Source organism: Petromyzon marinus, chromosome 37 (assembly GCF_048934315.1).
Source record: "Petromyzon marinus isolate PM22_M1 ecotype Great Lakes invasive population chromosome 37, UKy_Petmar_22M1.pri1.0, whole genome shotgun sequence".
Classification (NCBI taxonomy): Eukaryota; Metazoa; Chordata; class Hyperoartia; order Petromyzontiformes; family Petromyzontidae; genus Petromyzon; species Petromyzon marinus.
Window position 1 is genome coordinate 5,608,339 of NC_133703.1, and position 21,058 is coordinate 5,629,396.

General features: G+C 45.2%; 1 protein-coding gene across 1 annotated transcript; it reads left to right on the forward strand.

The window, feature by feature from the left end:
• Positions 1 to 17,584: 17,584 nt before the first annotated feature.
• On the forward strand, positions 17,585 to 20,755 carry LOC142930129 (zinc finger protein 217-like). Its single transcript, XM_076072189.1, has 2 exons — positions 17,585 to 18,453; positions 19,504 to 20,755. The coding sequence occupies exons 1-2, from the start codon at positions 17,628 to 17,630 to the stop codon at positions 19,710 to 19,712; spliced, it is 1,035 nt and encodes a 344-aa protein (XP_075928304.1). The 5' UTR covers positions 17,585 to 17,627; the 3' UTR covers positions 19,713 to 20,755.
• Positions 20,756 to 21,058: the final 303 nt, after the last annotated feature.

A 21,058-nucleotide genomic window follows, 5' to 3' on the forward strand; every position in this document is an offset into this window, starting at 1 on the left:
CCACGCAATCACCCTATAACCCACTCATCCAGTCACCCACTCAATCACCCTATCACATACTCATCTAGTCACTAATTAAATCACCCTATCACCCACTCATCCAGTCACCCACTCATCTAGTCACCCACTCATTTAGTCACCCACTCAATCACCCACTCATCTAATCACCCACACATTCAGTCACCCACGCATCCAGTCACCCACTCATCCGGTCACTGACTCAATCACCCTATCACACACTCCTCCACTCGTTTACTCAAACACTCACCCATTTACTCACCCACCCGCTCACCACCATGCAGGTCACCTCACTCTTATTTTCAGATTTATCAGTTTGCACTGCTCCACTCAGGAATCCACACCCGGTCTTCCTGTTTTCCCAAACTCTTGCAACAATAAACTTGATCAATTTAAGGAACGCGTTTCTTTGATCTTTATTATCTAATTACTCATTGGACAGTTATGTATTATTATTTTTTATTGTTACTGGCCGTTTGGCGTTTTGTATTGTGTGGGGTTTGCATCGCTGTCAACCCCTCATCAGTGCCTACCTTATTACAGAACAATTCAGACCTTGTTGGTCACCCCGTGCCCCTTATAAGTCCCATGACAAGGGAGAAACACGCAAATAAACTTAACAAAAATGTTGCCCGTATTGAAACGGCCGTCTGCCGTATGGACCTGACAACTCACTTTCCCCCAACAGAATACGGGTAATACGTGTGGGTTGGCGGCTATGGGTTTTGTTGTGTTTGCGAGTCCAAGTTATAGGACTGCACCCTGGGTTGTGCGTGGTGCTCATTGGTGGGAGATTCCCTTCACTGTGTTGCACGCCAGTGGCTGGGGGCTGCCTGGGGCCAGTGACGTGTGAGCCGGTCCCAATGTGCACCGGCAAACATTTACCGCCAGGTGGCCCCAGTGTTTATTGCCCGTCTCCACGTGGATACCTGAAACCCATGTCAATCCACTGCTGGATGAGTCCCGCAATGAAGATACAATCAGTACATCCACTTTGCTTTTGGACTCCACCTGTTCCATTGGCGGCCGAATGCGAATCTAAATGTGCATACGTTAGAGACTGGTTAATGCGCATAGAAATCAAACCAATTGACCTACGACATTTGCCCCATCAACTTTTGTAGAATTTTAGATGTGCATTACAGCTACTTTAGCCGGATGGTTGTGGTGGCTATGTATGCCTGTAATCCACGACTACGTGGAGGTGAGGGTTGGTGGATCACAAAAATGTTGCGACAACTCCCACCCCTTGGTCGTCAAGGAGGTAGAGAAGGCGGTGTGGATTAATGTGGACTCCGCCTGTTCCATCTGTAGATTTGTGATAGAGCATTTGCTTGGATTTCTCCAGGTGCTCCGATTTCCTCCCACATGTAAACACTCATTAATCTTGATTTGAAGCTTTCGTGACTGCAGGAATCCTTACTCTTTGGTTCTTTCGGTAAAGTCACGTAGGTAGAAAAAATAATAATGGATCACGACGTTTCGATCGCCACACAAGCAATCTCACTGAGTCTCAAGACTCTTGTTCAGGAGGGCCTGAACATTTGGATGTTTGGCTAGTACCAGTTACATTGTATGTTGTTGTTTTCCCATGGGAGTAAACCCATACAGAGAAAGGGACCAGAATGAGGAAAGCGAAGCCAGGCAGTCCTTCAGAAGATGTCATGCACGGGCGTGACCACTGCACCACCTTGCCGCCCAAACAAATGTAATTTAAATAATGTACAATACTGGCAAATAAACCCTATTAGTATCAACTGAATTTCTGGACAATGTGGCACGTGTATAGCTGCATCGGTGTTTCTAAAAGTCGTGTTCACATTGCCTGAAATTAATAATATTATAAAGTACAGGTTTCCCACCTCTGGTTTCGTTTTACTTACTGGTTGTCCTCATTATGTGTGTCACAGGTAATATGGCAAGGAACATATTACGCAGCACGAGTTGTAGGATTAGGGCAATTATGGTGACACACGTGACCCCCTCTACACAAGAAACAGCTGAGAGTCAATGCTGTGGTGTTGTGCGATTGGTGCAAGCGACCCATCATTGTGTTTTGATGTTGAGCTGTTAAAATTGCACTGTTGTGGGGTGAGGTCAAGGCCGATGACTTCTTCCAGCGGTGTCAAGATCAGCATTTTGAAGAGGCTCGCGGAGGATGATACTGGGCACTAGGGTGCAGTCTCCCTCCATGAACAACAGAGGGCAGAGGAGCGACGGTCACAACAATTATTGGCGGAGCACTGGGCGTATAAAACACAAAGATGCAAGAAAGTTTATCTCGGGGAGTTAACCCACAACACCTGGGTCTGTCATGCGTGTTCACACGATAACGCGTTTTCACTACGTTGAGATTTATAAGGGCACGGGGTGACCAATAAAGTCTGAATTGGTCTGTAATAAGCTCGGCCCTGATAAGGGGTTGACAGATATGAAATAATCGAGCAGACAGACACGGGCCTGACTTCATCCACAGATGCCTTGTTGAGTCTCTAATTTTTAGGATTCTGCTTGAGATGTCTTGCCAATTCTTCACCAAATAATATGTACGTGTGAGTAACCAGACCTACCTGAGATACCACGCCTCGTAGAGAGCCAAAATAAATATCGTACGTTTATAGATTGCTCGGTAACCTCCGTTCCATGCTGCCATCGACTGGCCAAGAATGTGGCCTGTAGATGCTGCCATCTGCTGGCCAATAATGTAGATGGCAGCATGGAAGGTGGTGAATTGCGGTCGTTGAGATAAGTTTTGATTGGTGAGATGAGTGAGGTTGGTGCAGTGGATGAGATGGGTGCAGCCAGTCTGGTGACTGTGTGGTTGGTGTGGTGAATGTAGTGGGTGGTGTGGTGAATGTAGTGGTTGGTGTGGTGACTGTGTGGTTGGTGTGGTGACTGTGTGGTTGGTGTGGTGAATGTAGTGGTTGGTGTGGTGAATGTAGTGGTTGGTGTGGTGAATGTAGTGGTTGGTGTGGTGAATGTGGTGGTTGGTGTGGTGAATGTAGTGGTTGATGTGGTGAATGTAGTGGTTGGTGTGGTGAATGTAGTGGTTGGTGTGGTGAATGTAGTGGTTGGTGTGGTGAATGTAGTGGTTGGTGTGGTGAATGTAGTGGTTGGTGTGTTGAATGTAGTGGGTGGTGTGGTGACTGTGTGGTTGTTGTGGTGAATGTAGTGGGTGGTGTGGTGAATGTAGTGGTTGGTGTGGTGAATGTAGTGGTTGGTTTGGTGAATGTAGTGGGTGGTGTGGTGAATGTAGTGGGTGAGATGAGTGTAGTAGGTGTGATGAGTGCCATTTGTGCGGTTAGTGGAGTTGGTGTTTGGTGAGTGAGGTGAGTGTGGTGTGATTGGTGAGGTGTAGTTGGTGAGGTTAGGTTTGTGAGGTGTAATTGGGGTGGTGAGGTGGGTGAGGTGTAATTGGTGAGGTAAAGTTGGTGAGTGTATCAGTGAGCACCTGGAGGATTCTCCTCCACGGTCGCCTTTGTCTCCCCCAGTAGCGATGTTCACTCCACACCGCACCAGGAACTCATCTGAGGCTGAGTCGACCTCACACTCTCTCACTGTCTCACAACAACAACAACAACCGCCATTCGCCACTAAGTGGCGGTGACGTCACCACGATGCTTGTGCCAGGCCATGTGCACCTTGAGGCCACGTGAAGTGTCGAACGCCCGCTGGCAGGAGGTCACGGGGCAGACCCAGGTGGTGCCACGGGTCGACTGACTGAGATGACTGGCTGATGCACCACCTGTGCCCCCTGCTCACACTCACGCACGCGCACTCACTCACAAGCGCGAGTTCGCGTTTTCAGGCGATATAAAATAATTTATATTTCATGCCAGTTGGTTCTGAAGGGCGGCTGTTTGTAATTTGGGCGTTCGTAAGTCGAGGACTGTCTGTAAATAAAGATTCCGATTGTGGGGCTTTCACCGTGGGATGAGCTTGGCCCGATCCGCGGGGGCGTGGCTTGCACGACTGTGGGCGGGGCATAGCCGCGACGGGCGTGGCTTATCCAGGAAGTGGAGCCCGCGAATGCCGGACTGCAAGCCTGAGGGAAGCGCGCTCCTTTTAAAGTTAACAACAACATTGTTAAATGTAAGTAGCGCCTCTCTACTTTATTATTGTTTTACTTGTTTAATACATTACTTGTGGTGCCGTGAGTCGAGTGAAATGAGTCAATAACCTTGCTAGACATGGCTAAGCTTTTAATAAGGGGCGCCGCGGTGTCGAGATGTTAACTACCTCGCTAGGCCTACAGCAGCGTGGAGGTTCCATCCAGACCCTGACGCCTGCTCTGTATTTGTTAAATTTTTCCCCTGTGGTCGCGTAGATTCTTCTCCTGGTCCTTCGGTTTTCCCCTCCACATTTAGAAACGTGAGTTTAGAGTACTTGACTGCTATAAATGTCCACATGATAAGCCACTTTCGTTGAGCTATCATTTGTGTCCAGGTCGCTTCTGATAAGAGTTATATAGCTCAGTGGGCCTTACCTGGTTAAATAGAAATAGTTTATAGTTTAGTTTATAGTTCATAAGAACTCGTGACAAGGGTCAGTGTCTACTTCAAATATTGTTCAGGCTCTGGAGACCTCCAAAGTTATTCGTGATGTTATACATTTGGTTCGTTTTGAGCATAATCGCGACCTCATAATTATTACGTGATACACACGCTGAATATACGCACACAACCATCGTGTACACGTGTGTCGTGCCCTCTATTGTCCACATAGACGGCTTGTGCTGACGAGAGAACGATCTTAACGTACAATGTCGTGACATGTATCAGCCCTTTGTCGATCCAGCGTTTTGATAGAGGCCTCCCCCACACCACGGCGTTCGTGGGAGTTGTTTAACCATACTTCACCATGCCGGTCAATGCGGGTTTGGTGAAGTGAGGAGGCCCAGAAACTTGTATATGCAGATACGAGTTTGCCTGTGCTTGCATCTGCAGAATTACATTCTCACACATCTTCAAGTGTAGTTTAATACTTCTAAAAATGCATTTATTCTTCAGGATTCCATAAAGTACTGTGGTAAAAAGAAAACAACTTGATTTGAATAAATTTCGATTTAAAGCTTTCGTGACTGCAGGGATTCATCTTCTTGGTTCTTTCGGTAAAGTCACGTCGAAGGGAAATAATAAAATAATTAAAATTTAACTATAAAATTCCCACGACGTTTCGGCCACAACACAAGTAGCCTTCCTCAGGTGAAGAAACAGAACTGTCGGAAAGACAGCGCTCCAATGAACACTGCTAAGCTTGGCAGCGTATTTTAAGCTGGGTGGGAGGAGCAGAGCGCCTTGACAAAGGAGTTTACATATCAACAGAATAATTTAGCATTGAAGTAGCTGTGTTAATGTGAGATATTAGCAGGATGTTAACGTCAGAAATTAGCATGTAACTGTGAGATTAGCATGATGTTATTGCGAGGAATTAGCATGTAACTTGTCACGGAAGTAGCTATGTTAAAGTCAGAGTTTATATATCAACAGAGGCATTTAGTATATTGACGCTAAAGAACTGCAACTACCCAACTATCATACAACAAACCGATGTGAAAGAACTAAATATAAACTACATCAATATAATCAATGTACTCAATATATTCTCCACTAAGCTGAGCTACTAACAATACGTCATTATACATTACACTTCTATGTCGCAAAAATTATTATAATATGCCTCCAAATAATGTTTTATTATAAACTGCCATAGACAGACCCCAACATTGAATTATACGCAGCGTTACTATACACTACCCTATACCTTAGATTATAATAATATTACACTGTATTATTTTACCAACCGTACTGTATACCACACTGCTATATATTGACTATACAATTACGATACTATATATTACCAAATAAATTATATTAAACATTACACTGAATACTTTGTTAAACAAGGAATGCTTTGAGCTTGTGGGTTGAATCCATCTGTGTGAAGTTGTGTTATTTTCCCATATGCAAGGTGGGGTCTCTCTGGGTTCCACTCACACAAACATCTCAATGCAATGGGACCTTTCTGAAAATGCAGTACTTAGACTCAATTAAGCTTTCCTGGGTAACTAGTTAACATTGTAATAATTAGCATGAGAGATAATGACGTTCAGTTATAAGTGCCATTAATTGTACTATACTGTACTTTTATTGAAGACTATTTTACGTAGTTGTTTGTAAAAAAAAGTGTCAATTCTCAAAACTTTTTGACGGGCCCTCGTACAGAAATGATATTACAATCTTATATGGAGATTGCGAGTCAGAGTGTTGTGAATAGTGGAGTGAACGTGTGGTGCCATCATTATATTGTTGGTGTGTATATACAGAAAGGCCTATTTGGTGGGTAACATTAGGAAAATGGAGGTAGTTCGTCATTGTTGTTAAACAAAATCTTATTTGGGTGGATAAGAGGAGTAAAATCGTACATGATAGGAACTGCAATATTGTGGAGTTCTGGTATAATGAGTTGTAGTATATATGAATCTTATGTCACCTTAAGTATGCCTGTGTGAGTACACTCGTGACACGGGTGTCATTCGCGTGACCTTTGTCTTTTGTTTCAGATGTGCGAGAGCAACTCCGCTGCGAGTCAAGGTGGTGCTGGGAGAATTGCCTTCACCATTGATGGCACTTCACCAGCACCCATCTCAACCCCACCTCAATCCGGTAGGATTACAAGAACGAAAAAACGTATCTCTTGTGACGTCTGTGGGAAAAAATTCCAGCTGGCATGGTGCCTAGAAGCCCACGTAAGAACGCACAAGGAGACCCGTGATCAATGGTGCGGCATATGCGGGAAAAGGTTTGATCAGCTAGGAAAATTAAAAAGGCATTTGAAGACCCATGAGAAGGATTACGTGATAAAGGGTGCACCAGGCTTAGTGAATAACGGCAGTTTTGCCAATGCGGTGTTGAATCCACCGTCGCCCTATGAGATGTGCTCAGTCTGCGGATTTTTAAGTCCTATTGAAATCCTGAAAACTCATGAAAGTCTTCACGCACAGTTCTTGTACAGACCGAAGCCTGAACATGATTACACTTCGACAGAAGATAGCGGCGTTAAGATAAATGACATGAAATCCAATTTTCTTGAATGCTTTGGCCTAGTTCCACATCAACAAACTGCTTCACCAGTCAGTGAGAATAAACCATACGCTGCTCTCGATCCTATGACGAGCATGAAAGTGTTGATGGCCTTGCAGCAGAAGAAGAAGGAAAAGCGAAGTAGACCTAAGCCCATTAAAAGAAAGAAGACCACCACCAGCGTCACCAATTGCAGCAGTAGCAACAGCCAGAATTCGGACATCAAGAGGATGGACTGCACGGAAGCAGGAGGCTGCGTGGAGCAGAGCATCCCCAAGGTGGATGAACCCAACCTGGCACCTTTAGGTACGTCCTAGTAATGCACACACTACATTTCATTTGGATGTAATTCATAATTTCACAAATTAGTTAATGTACGCATATGTTGACCATATCTGTATGCCTGCGCTGAGGAGTCTAGAGATCTGATGTGGTGCTGCTCGGATGTTGGGTTAAACCGTGAAACTCTGGGTTTCAGTCACCGAGCCATGATTAAACTGGCTTCTCATTGATGTTCTTATCCAGTTACCAAACACTTCTTCCAGCAAACACTTCTGATGTCGCGTGATGTGTAGGAAATTGCAATAACCTCCTAGTGGATAAAAAACGGTCACGAAGGGATGTCATGAGTAGTGCAATGATATCTCCTTCCACGAGCTGTTCTCTTACATGAGGTGGTTCACTGCTGTGTGAGAGTTGCACAGGGGTACTTCATCTCATGACATGGAGCCAATAGCACCATTGGAAGAAAACTGAGTAAAATACATTGCTTGACAAATTCCAAAAAGTATCTATTTCTTAACCGGGGTAAATTTTGCTTAAACAAGTGGGTAAATTTAGGGAACATTTTTGAATGTATAGACCGAGTCATTTCCACAATGGGAATTTCCTCTTCATTGTACTAACACCTAACTTCCATGTGTATTTACTCGTTCTATTGCAGGTAATTATTGTGTAATTAATGAACTGTAATAGAATAATCTGGCTCAACCACCTCAATGTTAAATTATAGTTGTTGCTCTGCATCAACATCAACCACACGAAGAAGTGCAAAATGTTGGGGCTTCAAAATAAGCCCCAAAAATGTGTTCTTCTGATATTTTTCAGGAAATCAGTATCTTGCTTTTCTACTATTTGCACGCATGTTGAACTTCTTTCGTACCATACGTAGCCAACCGTGCTAATCGGAGGTATTTGTTGCTGGCCATTTGGCATTTTAGGCCTTTGGGCCTTTGGGCCTGTGGTCAGCAACCGTGATTGATAAAACGTCCCATATACATAGTAATGCTATGGCATCCACTGCATGGTGATAAATAAATTATGTATTAGCGCGTGCGTGTGCTCAACGGTGGATGTCTTGTGTTCCAGAGGAAAAGCCCTTCCCGTGCAGTGACTGCTCGTACGGAGCGACGCAGAAGTCGAAGCTCAAGAGACACGTCCTGAGCGTTCACCACGTGTCCTTCGATAGCGCGCTGGACTCCGACTGCCCCAAGAAGAGAAGGCGGCTGGCTGGGTGCCAAGACCACGGCTCAACTCTGGATTTGGAGCGCGCACGATGCTCACGTAGAACTCCCTGATGATTTATTTCATCCTGAGGCTGAGGTACCACGTGTAGGGCGATGAACTCAAGGTTTTGTGCAGCGGACATTTCCATGATGAAATTTCGTCACGTTCACTGTTGCGAGGTTACATCTATTGCCGCATATGTTTAGTCAATTGCTGTATTTTCTGGTATACAATATATTTAATAAATTGTCCTAATTTCATAACAAAGGTTTTTGGGTTAGATCGTGTAAGTATAAATGTGTAATAACCCTACACCACCTGACACAGCCAATTAGTAAGGAATTTGTCACGTAAACAAAACTCCACTTAGTTACTACTTCAGCCCACCGGTGTTTTGGAGAGTAAATCCACAAGATGAGTACGACGTTTCACTGGTAATTACATCCAGCATCATCGGGCGATTTGCCAGAATAGTGAAGCCATCCACCTGCTTCCGGTCTTAAATAGAGAAAGGCGATGTCATCACTGAACCCATCAGGTGCAGAAATCAGAGGTGGGGAGGGGGATTATTGAAATTATATAATTGATTAGTAATAATTAAATTAGTATGTTTCCTCTATAAGTAATGATAAATGTGAGATGTCTTCTTCTTCCACGCGTTTGTTCCACTCACGTGGGGTCCGCCGTCCTTGCCACCTTCTCCACACCGCCCCGTCCCGCGCCATCTCTCCCTCCGCTCCTCGGGCCACCACGTTCGACCGCATCACCAAATCGCCCCACGTCTTCTTCTGCCTTCATCTCCTCATCTTACAATCACAATTACTTAATAATACGCTTCCAGGCCGCACTAAGCCTGTAGCTGTCAGAGAGGTTAAAATAAGACAAATTTTCTCAGTTTCAATGGATTCTCGAATTAGTCTTGGCCAGTAATAATGAGTTTTACACAACACTTCATCGTTATCAAAATACATGAAGTGTTGTTGTTGGCAAGCATGTACTGCAACTTCTGACAGTTATGTTTGAGAGTGTTTAATATTTATTTGGTGTTCCTTTAGTCTTACGCTAATGTTACATCCCATCTGTCCAATATAACATCTGCCACATAAGCCATTCATCCGATACACACCATCCGTTGACAACTTAGGCAATTCATCTTAAGTACAAGATACTATTTTTTGAATTTTGTGTACCGTGCCAAATCTTACTTAGATGTTTAGCTTTTTGCTTTTTCAAAACTCGAGCTCATTTCTCAATTACTCCCACGATATATGGTATTTTAATTGTTTAATAACCTGATTCAGCAGTATTGCTGTTCGATCTTGGTTTAGCATGCATTGCTGTTAATTTGAGCATTATTGTAGACATTCAATCGTAGCGTTTCTTTGACATGTTCAATCTCTCTCCCCAGACATTCACCATCTGACACTGTTTTAGCCAGATGTATGAGCATCTTGATGAGAGAGGTTTTCTGTACGGGGTGATGATGCGAAGCTGCATTCAGATAGGCATCAGTATGCGTTCCCTTTTGGTAAACGCTGTGTGTGTTATTTTACCATTTAGGCCTCGTCCGATAAATCACCTCTCCCAAGGAAATAAGTATTTAGAGGCCACACGGGACCGGGGGGGGGGGGGGGAGTTTAACGTTGTGTCTGTTGCTGAGAGCAGATAGCGCGCAATGGAGAGCTTGCTCAGAGCGGAGCTGGGCACGGACTCGGCGAGGACGCTGGGCGCTTCGGCCGGTGGAGGCTGCATCAGCACCGGGCAGAGCTACGAGACGGGGCGCGGACACGTGTTCACCAAGATCAACGCCAAGAGCGGGGCACCCTCCTCTACGCCTCCTCACCACCTCACCTCCTCTACCCTTCTCCTCGCCTCCTCTACGCCTCCTCACCACGCCACCTCACCACGCCACCTCACCTCCTCACCACGCCACCTCACCTCCTCACCACGCCACCTCACCTCCTCACCACGCCACCTCAACACCTCACCACCTCACCTCCTCTACCCTCCTCTTGGCCTCCTCTACACCACCCCGCATCCTTGCCTCAACCTTCATTCATTCAGCCCTGTCATTAATGTATCACTTTTTTTTTAGCTGCGACTACTAGCTAATTTGTCAGTTACTCCCACAATATATGGTATTTTAATTGTTTAATAACCTGATTCAGCAGTATTGCTGTTTGATCTTGGTTTAGAATTCACTGCTCTGTTAATTTGAGCATTATTGTAGACATTCAATCGTAGCGTTTCTTTGACATGTTTAATCTCTCTCCTCAGACTTTGACCATCTGACACTGTTTTAGCCAGATGTATGAGCATCTTGTTGAGAAAGGATTTCTGTGCGGGGTGATGATGCCAATCTGCATTCAGATAGGCATCAGTATGTGTTCCCTTTCGGTAAACGCTGTGTGTGTTACTTTACCATTTAGGCCTCGTCCGAGCAAAATATCCAGGAAAGGGAGTGTGTTATTCACCTCCATTTCCATGGTGAACTGGATGGCCGGTTTTTGTGAATTGAGATGATTTAGACATTCATTCATTAAGTGTATCCTTCCCATGTCGCCAGACAACCAAAGTGTCATCTACATATCTACACCAAAAAGTGGGTTTTAATGTACTTGAAGCAAGTGCTCTTGCAACCCGGGGGTTGAGGACCCCTGTGTTAGAGGCCACACGGGACGGGGGGGGTGGGGAAGTTTAACGTTGTGTTTGTCGCTGCGAGCAGACAGCGTGCAATGGAGAGCTTGCTCAGAGCGGAGCTGTGCACGGACTCGGCGAGGCCGCTGGGCGCTGCGGCCGGTGGAGGCTGCATCAGCACCGGGCAGAGCTACGAGACGGGGCGCGGACACGTGTTCACCAAGATCAACGCCAAGAGCGGGGCACCCTCCTCTACGCCTTCTCACCACCTCACCTCCTCTACCCTCCTCTTCGCCTCCTCTACACCACCTTGCATCCTGGCCTCAACCTTCATTCAGTCAGCCCTGTATCACTTTTTTTCGCTGCGACTACTAGCACCACCGTGGTGAATGTTGCAGTGAACTTCCCCTCGTTGATTCCCCCCTCCACCCACGTTAAGGGACTCGGTCTACCAGACACTTTGACCGCTTCGTCTCATCCACTCCGCGTTCAACCACCGCGCCTCACTGCAGTTCACAACAACGCACTCAACTAAACAACTCGGTCACCCACTCATCCAGTCACTAACCCAATCACCCTATCACACATTCATCCAGTCACTAACTCATCCAGTCACTAACTCAATCACCCTATCACACACTCATCTCGTCACTAATTCAATCACCCTATCACCCACTCATCCAGTTAACCACTCATCCAGTCACCCACTCATTCAGTCACCCACTCATTCAGTCACCCACTCATCCAGTCACCCACTCATTCAGTCACCCACTCAATCACCCTATCACCCACTCATCAAATCAGCCACGCATCCAGTCACCCACTCATCCAGTCATCCACGCAATCACCCTATAACCCACTCATCCAGTCACCCACTCAATCACCCTATCACATACTCATCTAGTCACTAATTAAATCACCCTATCACCCACTCATCCAGTCACCCACTCATCTAGTCACCCACTCATTTAGTCACCCACTCAATCACCCACTCATCTAATCACCCACGCATTCAGTCACCCACGCATCCAGTCACCCACTCATCCGGTCACTGACTCAATCACCCTATCACACACTCCTCCACTCGTTTACTCAAACACTCACCCATTTACTCACCCACCCACTCACCACCATGCAGGTCACCTCACTCTTCTTTTCAGATTTATCAGTTTGCACTGCTCCACTCTGGAATCCACTCCCGGTCTTCCTGTTTTCCCAAACTCTTGCAACAATAAACTTGATCAATTTAAGGAACGCGTTTCTTTGATCTTAATTATCTAATTACTCATTGGACAGTTATGTATTATTATTTTTTATTGTTACTGGCCGTTTGGCGTTTTGTATTGTGTGGGGTTTGCATCGCTGTCAACCCCTCATCAGTGCCTACCTTATTACAGAACAATTCAGACCTTGTTGGTCACCCCGTGCCCCTTATGAGTCCCATGACAAGGGAGAAACACACAAATAAACTTAACAAAAATGTTGCCCGTATTGAAACGGCCGTCTGCCGTATGGACCTGACAACTCACTTTCCCCCAACAGAATACGGGTAAACCGTGTGGGTTGGCGGCTATGGGTTTTGTTGTGTTTGCGAGTCCAAGTTATAGGACTGCACCCTGGGTTGTGCGTGGTTCTCATTGGTGGGAGATTCCCTTCGCTGTGTTGCACGCCAGTGGCTGGGGGCTGCCTGGGGCTAGTGACGTGTAAGCCGGTCCCAATGTGCACCGGCAAACATTTACCGCTAGGTGGCCCCAGTGTTTATTGCCCGTCTCCACGTGGATACCTGAAACCCACGTCAATCCACTGCTGGATGAGTCCCGCAATGAAGATACAATCAGTACATCCACTTTGCTTTTGGACACCACCTGTTCCATTGGCGGCCGAATGCGAATCTAAATGTGCATACGTTAGAGACTGGGTAATGCGCATAGAAATCAAACCAATTGACCTACGACATTTGCCCCATCAACTTTTGTAGAATTTTAGATGTGCATTACAGCTACTTTAGCCGGATGGTTGTGGTGGCTTTGTATGCCTGTAATCCACGACTACGTGGAGGTGAGGGTTGGTGGATCACAAAAATGTTGCGACAACTCCCACCCCTTGGTCGTCAAGGAGGTAGAGAAGGCGGTGTCGAATAATGTGGACTCCGCCTGTTCCATCTGTAGATTTGTGATAGAGCGTTGGCCCCCCATTTCCTTGGATTTCTCCAGGTGCTCCGATTTCCTCCCACATGTAAACACTCATTAATCTTGATTTGAAGCTTTCGTGACTGCAGGAATCCTTACTCTTTGGTTCTTTCGGTAAAGTCACGTAGGTAGAAAAAATAATAATGGATCACGACGTTTCGATCGCCACACAAGCAATCTCACTGAGTCTCAAGACTCTTGTTCAGGAGGGGCCTGACAACTTTTCGCAGGAGTAATTTGGATGTTTGGCTAGTACCAGTTACATTGTATGTTGTTGTTGTTTTGCTGTGGGAGTAAACCCATACAGAGAAAGGGACCAGAATGAGGAAAGCGAAGCCAGGCAGTCCTTCAGAAGATGTCATGCACGGGCGTGACCACTGCACCACCCTGCCGCCCAAACAAATGTAATTTAAATAATGTACAATACTGGCAAATAAACCCTATTAGTATCAACTGAATTTGTGGACAATGTGGCACGTGTATAGCTGCATCGGTGTTTCTAAAAGTCGTGTTCAAATTGCTTATTAAAAATATTATAAAGAACAGGTTTCTCACCTCTGGTTTCATTTGACTTACCGGTTGTCCTCATTATGTGTGTCACAGGTAATATGGCAAGGAAAATATTATGCAGCACGAGTTGTAGGATTAGGGCAATTATGGTGACACACGTGACCCCCTCTACACAAGTAACAGCTGAGAGTCAATGCTGGGATGTTGTGCGATTGGTGCAAGCGACACATCATTGTGTTTTGATGTTGAGCTGTTAAAATTGCACTGTTGTGAGGTGAGGTCAAGGCCGATAACTGCTTCCAGCGGTGTCAAGATCAGCATTTTGAAGAGGCTCGCGGAGGATGATACTGGGCACTGGGGTGCAGTCTCCCTCCATGAACAACAGAGGGCAGAGGAGCGACGCTCACAACAATAATTGGCGGAGCGCCGGGCGTATAAAAGACAAAGCTGGAAGAAAGTTTATCTCGGGGAGGTAACCCACAACACCTGGGTCTGTCCCGCGTGTTCACACGATAACGCGTTTTCACTACGTTGAGATTTATAAGGGCACGGGGTGACCAATAAAGTATGAATTGGTCTGTGATAAGCTCGGCCCTGATAAGGGGTTGACAGATATGAAATAATCGAGCAGACAGACACGGGCCTGACTTCATCCACAGATGCCTTGTTGAGTCTCTAATTTTTAGGATTCTGCTTGGGATGTCTTGCCAATTCCTCAGCAAATAATGTGTACGTGTGAGTAACCAGACCTACCTGAGATCTCACGCCTCGTAGAGAGCCAAAATAAATATCGTACGTTTATAGATTGCTCGGTAACCTCCGTTCCATGCTGCCATCGACTGGCCAAGAATGTGGCCTGTAGATGCTGCCATCTGCTGGCCACTGATGTAGATGGCAGCATGTAATGTGATGAATTGCGGTCGTTGAGATGAGTTTTGATTGGTGAGATGAGTGAGGTTGGTGCAGTGGATGAGATGGGTGCAGTCAGTATGGTGACTGTGTGGTTGGTGTGGTGAATGTAGTGGGTGGTGTGGTGAATGTAGTGGTTGGTGTGGTGAATGTAGTGGTTGGTGTAGTGAATGTAGTGGGTTGTGTGGTGAATGTAGTGGTTGGTGTGGTGAATGTAGTGGTTGGTGTGGTGAATGTAGTGGTTGGTGTGGTGAATGTAGTGGTTGGTGTGGTGAATGTAGTGGTTGGTGTGGTGAATGTAGTGGTTGGTGTGGTGAATGTAGTGGGTGAGATGAGTGTAGTAGGTGTGATGAGTGCCATTTGTGCGGTGAGTGGAGTTGGTGTTTGGTGAGTGAGGTGAGTGTGGTGTGATTGGTGAGGTGTAATTGGGGTGGTGAGGTGGGTGAGGTGTCATTGGTGAGGTAAAGTTGGTGAGTGTATCAGTGAGCACCTGGAGGATTCTCCTCCACGGTCGCCTTTGTCTCCCCCAGTAGCGGTGTTCACTCCACTCCTCACCAGGAACTCATCTGAGGCTGAGTCGACCTCACACTCTCTCACTGTCTCACAACAACAACAACAACCGCCATTCGCCACTAAGTGGCGGTGACGTCACCACGACGCTTGTGCCAGGCCATGTGCACCTTGAGGCCACGTGAAGTGTCGAACGCCCGCTGGCAGGAGGTCACGGGGCAGATCCAGGTGGTGCCACGGGTCGACTGACTGAGATGACTGAGATGACTGGCTGATGCACCACCTGTGCCCCCTGCTCACACTCACGCACGCGCACTCACTCACAAGCGCGAGTTCGCGTTTTCAGGCGATATAAAATAATTTATATTTCATGCCAGTTGGTTCTGAAGGGCGGCTGTTTGTAATTTGGGCGTTCGTAAGTCGAGGACTGTCTGTAAATAAAGATTCCGATTGTGGGGCTTTCACCGTGGGATGAGCTTGGCCCGATCCGCAGGGGCGTGGCTTGCACGACAGTGGGCGGGGCATAGCCGCGACGGGCGTGGCTTATCCAGGAAGTGGAGACCGCGATCGCCGGACTGCAAGCCAGACAGAAGCGCGCTCCTTTTAAAGTTAACAACAACATTGTTAAATGTAAGTAGCGCCTCTCTACTTTATTATTGTTTTATTTGTTTAATACATTACTTGTGGTGCCGTGAGTCGAGTGAAATCAGTCAATAACCTTGCTAGACATGGTTAATCTTTTAATAAGGGGCGCCGCGGTGTCGAGATGTTAACTACCTCGCTAGGCCTACAGCAGCGTGGAGGTTCCATCGAGACCCTGACGCCTGCTCTGTATTTGTTTATTTTTTTCCCCTGTGGTCGCGTAGATTCTTCTCCTGGTCCTTCGGTTTTCCCCTCCACATTTAGAAACGTGAGTTTAGAGTACTTGACTGCTATAAATGTCCACATGATAAGCCACTTTCGTTGAGCTATCATTTGTGTCCAGGTCGCTTCTGATAAGAGTTATATAGCTCAGTGGGCCTTACCTGGTTAAATAGAAATAGTTTATAGTTTAGTTTATAGTTCATAAGAACTCGTGACAAGGGTCAGTGTCTACTTCAAATATTGTTCAGGCTCTGGAGACCTCCAAAGTTATTCGTGATGTTATACATTTGGTTCGTTTTGAGCATAATCGCGACCTTATATAATTATGACGTGATGCACACGCTGAATATACGCACACAAACATCGTGTACACGTGTGTCGTGCCCTCTATTGTCCACATAGACGGCTTGTGCTGACGAGAGAACGGTCTTAATGTACAATGTCGTGACATGTATCAGCCCTTTGTCGATCCAGCGTTTTGATAGAGGCCTCCCCCACACCATGTCGTTCGTGGGAGTTGTTTAACCATACTTCACCATGCCGGTCAATGCGGGTTTGGTGAAGTGAGGAGGCCCAGAAACTTGTATATGCAGATACGAGTTTGCCTGTGCTTGCATCTGCAGAATTACATTCTCACACATCTTCAAGTATAGTTTAATACTTCTAAAATGCATTAATTATTGAGGATTCCATAAAGTACTGTGGTAAAAAGAAAATAACTTGATTTGAATACTTTGTTGAACAGGGAATGCTTTGAGTTTGTGGGTTGAATCCATTAGTGCGGAGTTGTGTTATTTCCCCATTTGCAAGGTGGGGTCTCTCTGGGTTCCACTCACACAAACATCTCAATGCAATGGGACCTTTCTGAAAATGCAGTACTTAGACTCAATGAAGCTTTCCTGGGTAACTATTTAACATTGTAATAATTAGCATGAGAGATAATGACGTTCACGTATAAGTGCCGTTAATAGTACTATACTGTACTTTTATTGAAGACTATTTTACGTAGTTGTTTGTAAAAAAAGTGTCCATTCTCAAAACTTTTTAACTGGCCCTCGTACATAAATGATATTACAATCTTTATGGAGATTGCAAGTCAGAGTGTTGTGAATAGTGGAGTGAACGTGTGGTGCAATCATTATATTGTTGGTGTGTATATACAGAAAGGCCTATTTGGTGGGTAACATTAGGAAAATGGAGGTAGTTGGTCATTGTTGTTTAGAAACAAAATATTATTTGGGTGGATAAGAGGAGTAAAATCGTACATGATAGGAACTGCAATATTGTGGAGTTCTGGTATAATGAGTTGTAGTATATATGAATCTTATGTCACCTTAAGTATGCCTTTGTGAGTACACTCGTGACACGGGTGTCATGCGCGTGACCTTTGTCTTTGTTTCAGATGTGCGAGAGCAACTCCGCTGTGAGTCATGGTGGTGCTGGGAGAATTGCCTTTACCATCGATGGCACTTCATCAGCACCCGTCTCAACCCCACCTCAATCTGGTAGAGTTACAAGACCGAAAAAACTTATCTCTTGTGACGTCTGTGGGAAAAAATTCCAACTGGCATGGTGCCTAGAAGCCCACGTAACAACGCACAAAGAGACCCATGACCAATGGTGCCGCATATGTGGACAAAGGTTTGAACAGCTAGGAAAATTTAAAAGGCATGTGAAGACCCACGAGAAGGATTACGTGATAAAGGGTGCACCAGGCTTGGTGAATAACGGCAGTTTTGCCAATGCGGTGTTGAATCCACCATCGCCCTATGAGATGTGCTCAGTCTGCGGAGTTTTATGTCCTATTGAAATCCTGAAAACTCATGAAAGTCTTCACGCACAGTTCTTGTACAGACCGAAGCCTGAACATGATTACGCTTCGACAAAAGATAGCGGCGTTAAGATAAATGACATGAAATCCAATTTTCCTGAATGCTTTGGCCTAGTTCCACATCAACAAACTGCTTCACCAGTCAGTGAGAATAAACCATACGCTGCTCTCGATCCTATTACGAGCATGAAAGTGTTGATGGCCTTGCAGCAGAAGAAGAAGGAAAAGCGACGTAGACCTAAGTCCATTAAAAGAAAGAAGACCACCACCAGCGTCACCAATTGCAGCAGTAGCAACAGCCAGAATTCGGACATCAAGAGGATGGACTGCACGGAAGCAGGAGGCTGCGTGGAGCGGAACATCCCCAAGGTGGATGAACCCAACCTGGCACCTTTCGGTACGTCCGAGTAATGCACACACTACATTTCATTTGGATGTAATTCATAATTTCACAAATTAGTTAATGTACGCATATGTTGACCATATCTGTATGCCTGCGCTGAGGAGTCTAGAGATCTGATGTGGTGCTGCTCGGATGTTGGGTTAAACCATGAAACTCTGGGTTTCAGTCACCGAGCCATGATTAAACTGGCTTCTCATTGATGGTCTTATCCAGTTACCAAACACTTCTTCCAGCAAACACTTCTGATGTCGCGTGATGTGTAGGAAATTGCAATAACCTCCTAGTGGATAAAAAACGGTCACGAAGGGATGTCATGAGCAGTGCAATGATATCTTCTTCCACGAGCTGTTCCCTTACATGAGGTGGTTCACTGCTGTGTGAGAGTTGCACAGGGATACTTCATCTCATGACATGGAGCCAATAGCACCATTGGAAGGAAACTGAGAAAAATACATTGCTTGACAAATTCCAAAAATTATCTATTTCTTAACCGGGGTAAATTTTACTTAAACAAGTGGGTAAATTTAGGGAACATTTTTGAATGTATAGACCGAGTCATTTCCACGATGGGAATTTCCTCTTCATTGTACTCACACGTAACTTCCATGTGTATTTACTCGTTCTATTGCAGGTAATTATTGTGTAATTAATGAGCTGTAATAGAATAATCTGGCTCAACCACCTCAATGTTAATTATAGTTGTTGCTCTGCATCAACATCAACCACACGAAGAAGTGCAAAATGTTGGGGCTTCAAAATAAGCCCCAAAAATGTATTATGATATTTTTCAGGAAATCAGTATCTTGCTTTTCTACTATTTGTACGTATGTTGAACTTCTTTCGTACCATACGTAGCCAACCGTGCTAATCGGAGGTATTTGTTGCTGGCCATTTGGCATTTTGGGCCTTTGGGCCTGTGCTCAGCAACCGTGATTGATAAAACGTCCCATATACATAGTAATGCTATGGCATCCACTGCATGGTGATAAATAAATTATGTATTAGCGCGTGCGTGTGCTCAACGGTGGATGTCTTGTGTTCCAGAGGAAAAGCCCTTCCCGTGCAGTGACTGCTCGTACGGAGCGATGCAGAAGTCGAAGCTCAAGAGACACGTCCTGAGCGTTCACCACGTGCCCTTCGATAGCGCGCTGGACTCCGACTGCCCCAAGAAGAGAAGGCGTCTGGCTGGGTGCCGAGACCACGGCTCAACTCTGGATTTGGAGCGCGCACGATGCTCACGGAGAACTCCCTGATGATTTATTTCATCCTGAGGCTGAGGTACCACGTGTGGGGCGATGAACTCAAGGTTTTGTGCAGCGGACATTTCCATGATGAAATTTCGTCACGTTCACTGCTGCGAGGTTACATCTATTGCCGTATATTTTTAGTCAATTGCTGTATTTTATGGTATACAATATATTTAATAAATTGTCCTAATTTCATAACCCATCAGGTGCAGAAATCAGAGGCGGGGAGGGGGATTATTGAAATTATATAATTGATTAGTAATCATTTAATTAGTATGTTTCCTCTATAAGTAATGATAAATGTGAGATGTCTTCTTCTTCCACGCGTTTGTTCCACTCACGTGGGGTCCGCCGTCCTTGCCACCTTCTCCACACCGCCCCGTCCCGCGCCATCTCTCCCTCCGCTCCTCGGGCCACCACGTTCGACCGCATCACCACATCGCCCCACGTCTTCTTCTTCTGCCTTCATCTCCTCATCTTACAATTACAATTACTTAATAATACGCTTCCAGGCCGCACTAAGCCTGTAGCTGTCAGAGAGGTTAAAATAATACAAATTTTCTCAGTTTCAATGGATTCTCGAATTAGTCTTGACCAGTAATAATGAGTTTTACACAACACTTCATCGTTATCAAAATACATTAAGTGTTCTTGTTGGCAAGCATGTACTGCAACTTCCGACAGTTATGTTTGAGAGTGTTTAATATTTATTTGGTGTTCCTTTAGTCTTACGCTAATGTTACGTCCCATCTGTCCAATGTAACATCTGCCACATAAGCCATTAATCCGATACACACCATCCGTTGACAACTTAGGCAATTCATCTTAAGTACAAGATACTATTTTTTGAATTTTGTGTACCGTGCCAAATCTTACTTAGATGTTTAGATTTTTGCTTTTCCAAAACTCGAGCTAATTTCTCAATTACTCCCACGATATATGGTATTTTAATTGTTTAATAACCTGATTCAGCAGTATTGCTGTTCGATCTTGGTTTAGCATTCATTGCTGTTAATTATTTGAGCATTTTCTTTGGTTCTTTCGGTAAAGTCACGTAGAATGAGAATAAAATAATAAATTGATAAAATATCAATTTATTATTTGATAAAATATCAATTTATTATTTTATTCTCATTCTACGTGACTTTACCGAAAGAACCAAAGAAGATGAATCATTGCAGTCACGAAAGCTTTAAATCGATATTTGAGCATTATTGTAGACATTCAATCGTAGCGTTTCTTTGACATGTTCAATCTCTCTCCCCAGACATTCACCATCTGACACTGTTTTAGCCAGATGTATGAGCATCTTGATGAGAGAGGTTTTCTGTACGGGGTGATGATGCGAATCT

Bases quoted from the DNA above. Each gene is read 5' to 3' on its own strand.
- LOC142930129 (XM_076072189.1), top strand. From the start codon at position 17,628: ATGTGCGAGAGCAACTCCGCTGTGAGTCATGGTGGTGCTGGGAGAATT. The intron at 18,454-19,503 runs GTACGTCCGAGT...CTTGTGTTCCAG, and splicing joins ACCCAACCTGGCACCTTTCG to AGGAAAAGCCCTTCCCGTGC.